This window comes from Macrobrachium rosenbergii, chromosome 51 (assembly GCF_040412425.1).
Source record: "Macrobrachium rosenbergii isolate ZJJX-2024 chromosome 51, ASM4041242v1, whole genome shotgun sequence".
Lineage (NCBI taxonomy): Eukaryota > Metazoa > Arthropoda > Malacostraca > Decapoda > Palaemonidae > Macrobrachium > Macrobrachium rosenbergii.
Genome location: NC_089791.1, coordinates 39,134,883 through 39,148,806, shown reverse-complemented (window position 1 = coordinate 39,148,806; position 13,924 = coordinate 39,134,883). Strand labels below are relative to the sequence as shown.

At 36.9% G+C, this 13,924-nt stretch overlaps 1 protein-coding gene across 3 annotated transcripts in view; it reads right to left on the bottom strand.

Annotated features, from left to right (window-relative positions):
• Window positions 1–1,006: 1,006 nt before the first annotated feature.
• Window positions 1,007–13,924, bottom strand: part of LOC136833329 (uncharacterized) — a 278,488-nt gene continuing 265,570 nt past the window's right edge. For all 3 annotated transcript variants that reach the window (XM_067095329.1, XM_067095328.1, XM_067095330.1), the window contains 8 exons: window positions 9,045–9,136; window positions 7,934–8,115; window positions 7,070–7,223; window positions 6,535–6,681; window positions 5,958–6,104; window positions 5,291–5,456; window positions 1,591–1,732; window positions 1,007–1,143 (listed from right to left, as the gene is read on the bottom strand). In XM_067095329.1, the coding sequence (XP_066951430.1) occupies window positions 5,306–5,456; window positions 5,958–6,104; window positions 6,535–6,681; window positions 7,070–7,223; window positions 7,934–8,115; window positions 9,045–9,130 (867 nt within the window). In that variant the 5' untranslated portion in view covers window positions 9,131–9,136 and the 3' untranslated portion in view covers window positions 1,007–1,143; window positions 1,591–1,732; window positions 5,291–5,305. The remainder of the gene's footprint in view (window positions 1,144–1,590; window positions 1,733–5,290; window positions 5,457–5,957; window positions 6,105–6,534; window positions 6,682–7,069; window positions 7,224–7,933; window positions 8,116–9,044; window positions 9,137–13,924) is intronic.

Here is a 13,924-nt window from a genome sequence, read left to right as displayed (position 1 = left end):
CCCTGACACCTGTCAGGTGTGGATCTGATGTCGCCTGGGGTCGCCTATGGTCGGTATGTTTATCAGTATTGTCCCCCGAGAGTATACTGTGATTTTTAGCCAAATGAGTTTTGAAGTCCACTCCTACCTCGACACCGGCCTGTGGTGTGGATATGTAGTCTCTAACGGTTGTGTGTGTTCGTCAGTACCGTTCCTGTAGTATATATATTTGTGACTTCTTATACTCTGTATCAGTCCTTCGTCAATGGCTTGGAAATAAAGTCGAAACCGGTCAAGACCTACACCCCATCTCTTATTTTTCACCTGTGGTAATGTGATATATATATATGTGTGTGTGTATATATATATATATATATATATATATATATAAATGTATATATATAAATGCTTATGTATATATAATAGACTGATCACTCTCCCTTAGTATCAATGACCTTTTACCTTCTCACCTTAATCACAATTGTTTTTATATGCTTATTACCACAAGTGTTGAATCCAGATGAGAAATAAATGATGAAACCCTTTCCTTTCACTGTATCCAAGAAAACCAGTAAGAGCGAGGCACCACTTTCTCCATTCAGCTATGAAGACACATGCAAATATGTATGCTGTAACAGATTACTGAATCTACGGGTTACTTTCACCATATACACGTGTACTTATCATTGTCATAATATACTCAACAGACAAGTACATACGAGTTGAAATAAATTTATATCGTCACTCTTTCCAACCTGCGTGGGTTCGAATCCCAATTATATAAGGAAAATATTTTTATTCCTCATCTGGATTCAAGGCTTGCAATGATAAGCAATCCAAAAAGTGAGGAGAGCGAAAAGTCATAAGGTCACTGCTCACAAATGCACGTATACACATACATACATACATACATACATACATACACACACACAAACACACACACACACATATATATATATAATATATATATATATATATATATATATATATATATATATATATATATATATTATCTTACCTTAGAAGACCTCCAGAGCTTCTCCCAAGATACCGTATCGATCAAGTGGTGCTTGAAAAATCTCGCAGATAGCTCTCAACAAACAAGCTTTCCCGTTCATACCAATGACCTCCAGAGTATTCTGCACAACGGTGTACATTACCTCCCTGCCGAGGGAACAACGTTACCATTATTGAAGATCCAAGACATTCTTGGTAGGCAACTGCAGGTCATAAGTTCATATTTTCATAATTAGTACTACTATTACTGCTACTACTACTACTTCTACTGGTACTACTTTCCAGTAGTGATGCTTGAACCTACCTAGGTCACCAAATACCTAGAACTTCACATAAGTGTCCGTATTGAAGTGCTATTTTAATATGGATACTTATGTGAAGTTCTACCTCGCGTTTCTAACGCAATAACCAGACGAGACTATATATATCGCCACAACGTATATGGCAGAGCTCATCGTCCAATCCAAAGACGATTGCACAGTTTGATAGCAAGAGGCCATTACAAGATACAAGTATGTGCGCTTGTATGACAACTTAAGCATTCCAAACGCGAACGAGACGTGGAAGGCAGGAGAATCAGCTGGGCTACGTTACCTGTCACCTCCGGCCCAGTTGATTCCGTGTCCCTCTTCGCCGACTTCGCGCTTCTGCCGGAAGAGCTCGTTCAGGTACGTGAAGTTCCCCCAGTCAGCGAAAGGGTGGTCCTCTGACGTCAGCCCTACGTCGTCCAAGCTGACTGTCAGCAAAAGAGATTGTCAACGTGAGATTTTATACATGACAAGTGAATGTTCATAGTCCATCCGCAATGTGGATGATGCAGCACGCTCAAGACTTTAATTCTCTTTCTCTGTATAACATATATACATAAATATATTTATGTATATACTGTATATATGTACATATACTGTATATACTTCATATATATCACACATTTAGAGATGGGGTGTAGGTCCTGACCGGTTTCGACTTTATTTCCAAGCCATTGACGAAGGACTGATACATAGTATTAGAAGTCACAAATATATATACTATAGAGACAGTACTGACGCACATACACAGCTGTTTGAGACTAAAGATCCGCCCACAGGCTGGTGTCAGGGAGGTGGGGTTGGAAAACTCATTAGCACTGCTGCCCCCGTACTGTGTTTACAAATATGATAATCTTATTTCCATACATCTCTACTGCCTACCTTAAAATTTAAACAGTTTACAAATTTCTTTTGATATTAAAGGATCAATCTTATACATCCCATGACTGATATTCATATTATGGCGGTAACTTTCTTTTATAAAGCTAGATTCAATTATATTCCTTTCCAGTACGTTATTAGAATATACAATTTATGTTGTCTAATATTTTCTTTTCCAAAAATTCCATATATAAGTTACTTAACACTGGAGATAGAGGGTTTGGTACGGCAATGGGGAACCCTCTATCCCCAGTGTTAAGTAACTTATATATGGAATTGTTTGAGAAGAAAATATTAAACAACATAATTCTATGCAATGTAACATGGTTTATGTATGTTGACGACATAATTTGTGTAAGGCCAGGGAACCAAGATGTAAATAACTTTTTTGCCAAGTTAAATCAATTAGTACCATCAATTAAATTCATATGGAAATGAAAATGATGGTTAACTTAATTTTTTGGATGTGCTCATACGAAGAAATGGTAATGGGTTTAAATATAGTGTGTGTAGAAAACCTACTAATATTTCTTCCTATGTGAATTTCCATTCCGGACAAAGCAATAAGGTTATGAAATCAGTGTTTTGATCTATGCTTTTAAGAGCATTACGTGTATGTAGCCCTGAATATATTGGTGAGGAAATAGATAAGATTAGGAATACAGGCAAGAAATTGAAATATCCTGACAGTGTATTAAACAATTCATTAAAAGCGGCAAAAAGACTTTGTATCAAAATCAATAAGAACTTTACAACACAAAAATTTGCTTGTACTGCCTTATGATAATAATATGAAAGATGTCCCTATCTTTCTTGAGAATTTTGGCGTTAATGTTGTATTTAAGAACAATAAAACAATGAAATGTGTACTTATCAAAAACTCCCCCGACAATACTAAAGGGTGTGTATATAAAATTCCATATAAGTCTTGTGAAAATGTTTATATTGGCCAAACGGGTAAAGCACTGAAAAAAAGAGAATAGAACAGCATAAAAATCTGTGAGATATGTATAGGGGAACAGTGGTATTTTTGTATGTTAGTGAGAACAATCATGTATATCAACTGGGAAGGGCAAAAGGATTGTATATTCTAATAACGTACTGAAAGAATATAATTGAATCTAGCTTTATAAAAGAAAGGTACCGCCATAATATGAATATCAGTCATGGGATGTATAAGCTTGATCCTTCAATGTCAGAGGAAAGTTGTAAATTGTTTAAATTTTAAGGTAGGCAGTAGAGATGTATGGAAATAAGATTATTATATTCGTAATCACAGTACAGGGGCAGCAGTGCTAATGAGTTTTCCAAACTCCGCCTCCCTGACACTTGTCAGTTGTGGATCTGATGTCGCCTGTGGTTGCCTATGGTCGGTGTGTTTATCAGTATTGTACCCTGAGAGTATATTGTGATTTTTAGCCTAATGAGCTTTGAAGGCTCCTCCTACCTTGACATCGGCCTGTGGGCGGATCTGTAGTCTCAAACAGCTGTGTATGTTCGTCAGTACTGTCTCTGTATTATATATATTTGTGACTTCTAATGCTATGTATTAGTCCTTCGTCAGTGGCTTGGCAATAAAGTCGAAACTGGTCAGGACCTACACCCCGTCTATTATTTTTCACCTGTGGTAATGGGTGATAAATGAATCACATACAAAAGTGATGATAAACATACATACATACAATATATATATATATATATATATATATATATATATATATATATATATATATACACATACATACATATACATACATACATACATACATATGTATATATATATATATATATATATATATATATATATATATATATATGTATATATATATATATATATATATATATATATATATATATATATATATATATATAATCATCATCATCCAGGTGCTATATCCCCATGACGTCGGCAATCATGGCTCGCCACTCCTCTCTATTTCCGGCTGTCTGCAGCAACTGAGCTGCAGACATTCTTCCTCCAGTCATTTCACCAATCCATCCATATATTTTGTCTCAGGTCTTCCTCTCGGCCTCCTTCCATTGATTTTACCAGTGAGAGAGATGTTCTAGTTCTTATCTTCTCACTATGTGACCCACAAACCTCATTTGTCTACCTCTCACTGAAGCCAAAAGTTCTCTCTCAACGCCTACTCTCTCCAATACCTCCTCATTAGTTTTCGTTTCTGTCCATGATATTTTCAGCATCCTTCTCCAAAACCACATTTCTGTAGCCTGTAACCTCTTCTTGTCTGTCTTCCTCAAGGTCCAAGTTTCACAGCCATACAACAATACAGACCAAACAAAACATTTTACAAACCTCCTCCTTAGATTCATAGATATTTTCGAGTTGGTGACTATTTTCTTGATCTTTCCAAATCCATCTTTTGCCATGGATATTCTCTTCCTGATCTCTTTTTCGCATTTTCCATCACTTGTGACAGTGCATCCCACATAATTAAAACTATCGGTTTGTTTAACTGTTTCAGCATTAATTCTTATATCTGTTCTTAGGGGCGATATCATCTTTGGTGATAACCTCAATTTCTGTTTTCTTAATATTTATTGACAGACCTCTTTCTCTGCTTGACTGGCGTAAAGTACTGATTAAAGCTTGAAGTTTATCATGAGAGTCTGCAACAAGTGCTGTATCATCAGCATATCTGATGTTATTAATACTGACTCCTCCAACCTTAATTCCTTCCATATCTCTGAGATCTCTCATCATCATTTCACTATATACAGTAAATTGAAGAGATCAGGTGATAACACACAACTCTGTTCACCTCTTGATGTGCTGAGTCTGAATATGAAAAAGGCTTTGATAGGTTAGATATATAGACCTTATATGATACTGAACAGATATATCGATGGAAAGATCTAAGATTGATAAAGAATTTATATTGGAATCAAGAGGCATCAGTGAGTAGAAAATGATGAATCAGAGACTGGCATATATATATATATATATATATATATATATATATATATATATATATATATATATATATATATATATATATATATATATATATATATATATATATATATATATATATATATATATATATATATATATATATATGTAGAGAGGTCTTCCAGCTCACCTCCAACAGGAAGAGTTATCGATATTCTGATCCATACCCAGTGGTAAACAGATGCCCAGCGGGCAGGCTCAGAGAGAAGGTCACGAAGATGGTGGAGGTGGGAGGGAAGGTCAGTCGCCTGTCACGTGTGATGTAGATGAAACGTTTCTGGCGGTCCTTGGCATCTCTGTGACAGGAGAGACAGGTTTTATGAAATATTGCTAACCCCAAGATACCAGGGTGGTTTCATTAGTTGTCATGTACTAATAGCAATCAAAATAGTAATTATGATAATAAAAATAATTGCAGTAATGAGATTTAGCTATCAAGTAACAACAGTGCCATCGTAATAATAATTATGATGATAATGACAATGATTACAGTAACGTGAAGTACCTGAATTTCAAGCAGACCTTTTAGGCATCAAGTACCCAAAACTTTTCTTGAATACTAACATCACCTAAGTGATATAAGGACTAATATTCCTGCATTTTAATTTCCTGTTAAACCGCAAAACAGCTATGGAATAATGAGTAACTCGATTCTGAGTCCCTGACTATGAGTAAATGAAATTAAAATGCAGGAGTATTAGTCACTTAGGTGATGTTAGTATTCAAGAAAAGTTTCCAACTCCCTTTAAAGAACACAACATCAGCCTAAAGGTGTTATGACAAAAGTCGAGGCTTACACGGCAATGTGCTCAGCAGTTCCATTCCTATACAAGGATCGGGGACAGAGCGACTCATAGGCGTCGCACTTCTTAGTCGTTTTCCCCATCTTCTCTGCAGCGACATACTCCGCCAGGTGCATATGGGCGTCTTTGGAGTTGCTAGGGCTAAGAGACAAAGGAACGAACTCTTAAGTATTAATAATAAATCAAAGTATACGTTCCTTACCTGCACAAACTACTTAATAAACTACTGTGCGAGTCAGCAAATGAATGTTCAATGTTTGTTGAAATTAACAACAGTAACTGAGTCAGTTGTGCATTCCATTAAATGTCCACAAGATTTCAAGACTGTCTCAAGGGAACCTCAGGAAAGTGGCGATCTCTTCTTACCTAGAGAGTAATTCAAGCGTTTCAGCAACGCTATTATTCATATAAGATTCTCAAATATGACGAGCTTATCAAATGGAGTTCAGAAAAAAGAAATATTTCCTATCCACAACGTAACTGAAGCATTCAGATAACGATATTATTCATTTTAGGTTCATAATGATGACAACAAAAAGGAGAGTAGTAAAAAACGAAAAACTCTTCCTACCTGAGGAGCAACTCGAGCATTTCACCAAAAAACCCGTGATATTTCAGCGGATCCTGGTAGTATTCGCAGATAGCCCGCTGCAAACAAGGCGAGCCCTCTAGACCCATATTGCGTAACACGCCTTCCAACACCTGATACACAACGCTCCTGCAGGAGTAGAGGTTTCCTTCAAGAGGGGTACTTGGGTAATTGGCGTCAATTGGTTCTGACTTTAACCAATCAATTTTAAAACTAAGAGTTACACTGCAATATATGCTGAAGAAGTTGACAAAGATAGAAACTTAAAGGGGTATAGTGAAATACTCCAATTCCTCAAGTTGTCAGAATCACATTACATTCCAGTTCCTATCTTTAATCTCAATTTTACAAAATTAGATTACATTGCAATCCTATTTATAACAACAATTTGTCAGATTCTGCTTATAGATCATACTTTTATACGCTTATAGGGATACATATTTCATTGTACAAAGGCTTCAGTATTATTTTAACTGACCTTATTGTGAAAGCGATAATGACTGATTTTAAGCCTCACCTTTCTCCGTCGGAGAGGTCAACGACGGGCACGTCCTTGGGAACATGCCCGTACTCGGGAAAATGCCTGAAGTTGGGCACGTCACGCCTTTTTCTGAAAGGCCACAAGCCAAAAGGATTCTCGGCTGACGTCAGTCCCAAGTCATCAAAACTTACTAGAATAAAAATAATGGAAAAGAATATTGCACAAAAATTCAGACAGTCTTAGTCATTTGTTAACCAGTATTGCAAACGGAACGGCCAGCAGTTGCACAGGCATCAGTAAGGACTGGGTGCGCTGCATACGTCAAAGGAACACCAAGTAAGAAACTAAAAGCACTGAAACTGTCGCTGATTAATAGGGGACTAAGTAAAATAAAGCCGGGTATTTAATTTCGGTCTTGATAGGGCAACGCTTAGGCTGTACCCAATTTAAACATGCTACCTTCAAAAATCATTTCGTGATGCATGACTATCATTCTCACGATAGAAATTTTTGAAGGTACCATTGTTCAACTACATCGCTGGGGTAAGAATGATCCCGTCGAAGCCCTCCCGTTGCAGTGATACATGGCGACACATTTTGACAGACCATTAATCACTCGATTGAGTGTCTGATCTTTTTCTTGCCTTCCACCTCAGCTGTAACTTACAACGGTGAACTTACAGTCCCGTATACGATCTAATGCTTAGGCATACAGTAACATACTGGGATTTTTTAAAGGAAAAATTACCGTATCATTCCTTACATAGCCCGGTTCAATCGAAAATGTGTCTCTCGGTTGTGAGTCAGGTGTACAACCACTGCGCTTACGAGAGAGAGAGAGAGAGAGAGAGAGAGAGAGAGAGAGAGAGAGAGAGAGAGAGAGAGTGAGAGAGAACTTACCAACTATGGGTACGCTGAAGAGCATATTGCTGCTATAACCAGTGGGCAAGTTGCTGAAGAAGGGCACGTTAAGGGTGAACGTTATGGCCAGCGCCGTCGTGGGAGGCAGCGCAAAACGTCGGTTGGAGGTGAAGAATAAGAGTCTCTTTTGGCGGGACAGGATCCTTTCGTTGCTAGCATTTCTGGCAACAAGAAACACCTGCTGGTGAATAGTCTTTACAAAAGACGCACGTTGATAAATAGACCTGTAAGATTCACGATGACGATTACTCATGAGGAATAACCGTATCGAGTAACTGGAAGGGCGATTTATAAGTAAACGAAATCTCAAGGCCTTAAAACAGAATCGGGAACTAAGAACATCAAAATGATAACTAAATATTTATAGATGTAGGGACATCGTAGTCTGAGCAATATATTTCGATTCTGTAAAGATCTTAAGATCATGAAAGTTGAATATTATCGCTATAAGTCGGTTTGAGTAAATGAAGATAATCTGATTTTAGTAAAACCCTTACGATCATGAAATAAGTGTGAATGTTGAATGTTATTATTGCATGTTTGCACACACAGATAAAACGGGATGACGTGGGTCTGAGTATTTCAAGACATTCTAATTTTAGAAAAGATCTTATGATCCTAAAAAAAACATCGTGAAGATCATCAGTATAAGGTTAGTAATTTGATTTCATTTATGAAACTTTGGTTGATGGCACGGCGCCGGAACCGTTTGATTTTTCAGTACGCACAAGGTTAGCAATTCAAGAGATTTTAACTTTAGTAAGGGTCTCCGGGTACTAACAATTTATGAAGGTTATCACTGCAGCACAGATAAATACGGGGATGGTGTGGGTTTGAATAATTTACGATATTTTTATTAGAGGAAAGATCGTAATCAGGATACCATAAAATTTGTGAAGGTTAAAAATTTCAGGTCTGCATGATAAGGGTTTGAGTAATTGGAGATTTTTACTCTAGGACAGATCGTAAGAGTCAATAAGAAAATATAAAGGTTATATCTACAAGCTAATAGTCACAGATAAACGGGACAAGCATGCCATGGAGGAGGAGGAAACGTATAAATAAGATGACTAAAACAAATCAAAATTACCTGCGGTGCTGCATAACTTGCGTCGCAAGGATGATGAGGAGCAACACCACGGCGGTGGCTGGTCCCCCATGTTTGAATTCCTTCATTTTGCTCTGCAATAAAAGCAAAATCATCTTTCAGCTGTCGACAGGTCAACGTCATCCCATGGAATAAGCTGTGAGACTTTTCTGCACAGGAAGTTCATCCTTGATTCAGCAATTCAGAGGATGCAAGTGCTATGACTGTTTTTTTTTTTTTTTATTGGAGCTATCTATCATGGAAAACGGGTTATTGATGGCGTTACTAACAAATGGCCTTTTCTTTCTTCAACACTAGAAGTTCAGAACAAAATATGGCATCAGTCACTGCTACTTTCATTTCCGAGCTAACCACTCAATCACGAGGGAAACTCCTTGGTGCAAAAACTATAACATCTCCGTACCCACACCAGTCATCCACACAAAACCGCACCGGGATTACATCAAAACCCTTCGTTTGTAATGTACCACAATGTCCCTTTAACTTCTAGCGAAGCGAATCCAAAAAGTGCGAAGAATTCGACAAGTTAAGATGGCTTTGTAGTTATAACAATGTTAGTTCCATTCAGAGGGAATGAAACTTAATCAAAATTTCCGCACGGTAATATTATTCATATCAGGGTCCTAGTGGTCTTCCGGCTACATGACAATTCTGGTTTGTTGCGGTTATGCTGCCCAGCTACCGTTCAAGGAGTGTTAATCCCGGGCGTGGGCAAGGAGGTTTAGGTGTGGGTTATGAAGGTCAGGTATTTTTCTTTCCATCAGTCTAAGGAACAACTCGGGATCATTAGCTTTGCTTGCGAATCTGGAGAACAAGTCTGGCGTTTATCTTATCCAAAATATTAAAAGGTTCGTTCCCAGCTACCGTTGATGTGAATTATATGATCCCCTCCACAACTCTACGCCGCTTTACCATACTACTTTTTTTTAAAAAGTAGTATGGTAAAGCGCTTTACCATACTACTTTTGTATAAAAAGTGGTATGGTAAAGCGCTTTACCATAATACTTTTTTTATAAAAATGGTATGGTAAGACGCTTTACAGTACTACTTTTGTATAAAAAGTAGTATGGTAAAGCGCTGTATCATAAACTACTTTTGTATAAAAAGTAGTATGGTAAAGCGCTTTACCATATTACTTTTATATAAAAAGTAGTATGGTAAAGGGCCGTAGTGCTGTGCAGGGGATAAAGGCTTACTACGGACAGCAGTCATTCCATACAGTGAATTTATAGAATAGTAAACTTTCGTATAAACCTTTACATAAAAGCAGTAAATATAAAAAAGCAGTGACGTAAAACGCCATAGGTTTGTGGAAGGGTTCCTACTTAACTGAATACCAACACTAGCTGGGGATAAATATTTTGATACTTGATATAAGATAAACTAAGTTCTCCAGATCCGTGGCCTACACCTGAGATTAACGCCCCTCGCTGAGCGGCAAGAAAGACCGGCCAAGCAGGAACCTGCTATGAATAATCTGTTCACTTGAACATTTTTCCCGCGGGCTGCTCAAAAAGCAAGAGCCGTGCTACCATACAGCTGGCATAATCTTTAATGAAGAACAACAACAAAATTTTAAATTTTGATTTATTTTCATTCCCTCTAGCGATGAGGACTAGTCATCACAAAGCTTAAGGAATTTTAGTGAATTTTTAACATTATGAATTTTAGTGAATTTTTAACATTATACCAAGATTCACGCTATAAAAACGGGGCCTTCATTTAGTCTAACTTTGAAAAAAGCGAATGTTCTTCACCGTCTTCAGTAATAATAATGTCACCAGTTAGGAGAAATCGTCTTCCCGAGAGAGAGGGAGAGAGAGAGAGAGAGAGAGAAGAGAGAGAGAGAGAGAGAGAGAGAGAGAGAGAGAGAGAGAGAGCGAGCATGCACTAAAACGCATGCAAACATGCAGACTAACATATGCAACGCACCAACTCATTTCAATGCAGGTATCAAAATGATAATTGACCTAACCTCCACCGCTAAGCTCAAGATACTATCCCAGTTCCTCCTGAAGTAGGCCACTCTCCCGAAGTGCACTACACACAGGGTTGTATGAACTAGTTTTTGTGTGTGCGTGTGTGAGTCTCTCTCTCTCTCTCTCTCTCTCTCTCTGGCTCAATGCGGATGAGGGAAATAAAAAAAAACTGGGCAGGTCAGTAATCTACCTGTGACCCATTTAGCCTTAGGGTTGGGTAGAGAAAACGACTGAATGGGGGAAGGGTGGTCGGGGTACAGAAGGGTTTATTCATAGCGGATCCCAAAGGTAGCGGCGCGACTTTTATGTTGTGTGCGTCTTCTTTGCAATGACTTAACCTATTGAAGATCCTTTCTTATCTAGAGTGAATAACAATAGATACATCTTATAATACACGAGAAATAAAAAAAAATGTATAGCAAGACCTGAATTAAATAAAAAGTGCAGAATTCAGAATACTGCATACAAAAAAAAGAAATAGATAATACATCCTAAAAGGCAAACAAAGAATACTGCATACAAAAAAATAGAAAATATAACCTAAAAGGGAAAAAAAAGAATACCGCATACAAAAAAAAAAAATTAGAAAATACAACCCAAAAGGAAAAAAAAGAGATAAGAATACTTTTCACGACAATAATTGCAAAGGGAGATATTTGATTCCCAACATAAATGAGAAATATAAAAAATTGAAAACCAGTTTATCTGTGTGACGATAAAAAGGGGAGCAGGGCAGTGTGCTGTTTCCAACGTTCGCGGAACAAGTAACGCTTAACAAGGAACATCCTTCTTATTCAGAAGCATTACTTGCAACTTTCTTCGACATAATTTTCCATTACGTATAACAGCCACCAAACCCAAGATTAGGCTGCTTGCTACGTTTCGATATGCTGCGCGCTCGTAAACACATACCCATATACTGTACACGCATATGTTGTACATATATTTATACACAAACATATATATATATATATATATATATATATATATATATATATATATATATATATATATATATATATATATATATATATATATCGTGCCTTTACTTTGTTAACTGGATGATACTTACACTGTTTCAACATAAATTTTCTTACCCAAAACCAGTGGAAAGAAGCCATCTATGAAATCACTGAAGTTGGATCTCATTAAAAAGATGCTCCTTGTATTAGGAAGATGCGGATTAACATGTATGTACAGATATGTATGTAAACATGTGCCGAGAAAAAGTGTGGAAGGTAATAAACGTTTTGCGTGTGTATGTGTGCGTGTGTGCTTGCCAGTCTTCACATGGAATAAACGCACCCTTTTATACAATATTCTGGCTCCCTCAATAACTTGCGACAGGTTTCGGAAGGACCGGACAACGGTCTTGTCTCCATGAAGCTGGGGGTGCCTTTTCAAAAGCATTCTTTCACAAGTCACTTTAACTTTTACTGTGATCAGCTCTATTCAACTTTAAATTAGACTTGCTTGTTCTTGTGCAAAACATATGTGTCTGACTTTCTCTCTGAAACTATATTATAACTCATCTCATAAACATTCTGGTCCTCGTATCCAGTTTGCCACTACAGCTCTGTCGTCATTTACCTTCTTTTCTCCATCAGCAGTTCTGAGTAGTATAAAGCTGTTTATTTGCGTCATCTTCTCCCTCCTCAGCAAAAAGCGACCTCCTTCCTATTAAACACACACACACACACATCGCACACATACACACACGCATATATATATATATATATATATATATATATATATATATATATGTATATATACTGTATATACATAGATTTATATATGTGTGTGCAGATATATATATACATATATATATATATATCTATAATTGAATATATCTATGTATGTGTATATTATATATATATATATATATATATATATATATATATATATATATATATATATATATATATGTGTGTGTGTGTTTATTAGGTAGAGGTCTAATGGTTGAGGAAGAGAAGATGACGCAAGTAAACCAGCTTTGCTCAAAAGCAACTTCCAAAGGAATGCTGATGAAATATATAATATAATATAATATATATATACATATATATATATATATATATATATATATATATATATATATATATATATATATATATATATATATATATATATAATGTGTGTGTGTGTATTGTTGCACAAAAGACAATCCAATATAAAAATCAACATCTAAGCAAACACGCACGTGGGAGCACATCTGCTTCGTATGCGGAAAATTTCTCCGAAGTTCCACAACATGATTACGACAGACGGAGATATCGCTAAAGAGCACAGCATAGTCGTATACAAGCATCGTCAAGGTACGTAGATGAAGTAAAGGCCGTGACATTTGGAGCAGATCGTGAAGGGCGCCTTCCATAGGAATGCCTACCGAAATGCAGTTATTCTTACGTCAGAGCTCTAGTGATGACGAACATTGGTTCAGAACAGAATTGTTCTATGAAGATTTGAATTCTCTTCTCACTGAGAGCAAAAAAAAAAAAAATATCGTCTTCCTCACAGGCGACATTCTTTAGACGAGGGGAATTGTTAAGTCCAATTTGGAATTGAAGGTGGTAGCACAAGGAAGGTTAATGCGATTTGTCGAAAAGAGAACACCAACCGTCATTCTTGAATCATCTCGTGGGATTCGTGAATGGTTACTAAGAGCATAAAGAACAAAAGCTTTTCAAAACAGCGCACGCAAAAGGAGGAATCTAATGACGACATTGTCTATGCGACTGAAACCCTCAGCATAAGGGAATGTAGACAGCTTACTGCATTTTCAATGTCTTTGGTTCTTTGTCAAAGAAAGAACTGAATAAGGTTCGGCGAGATCTCGTTAACCCCAATTCTATCGTTTATATCAACGAGGAGCAAACATATTT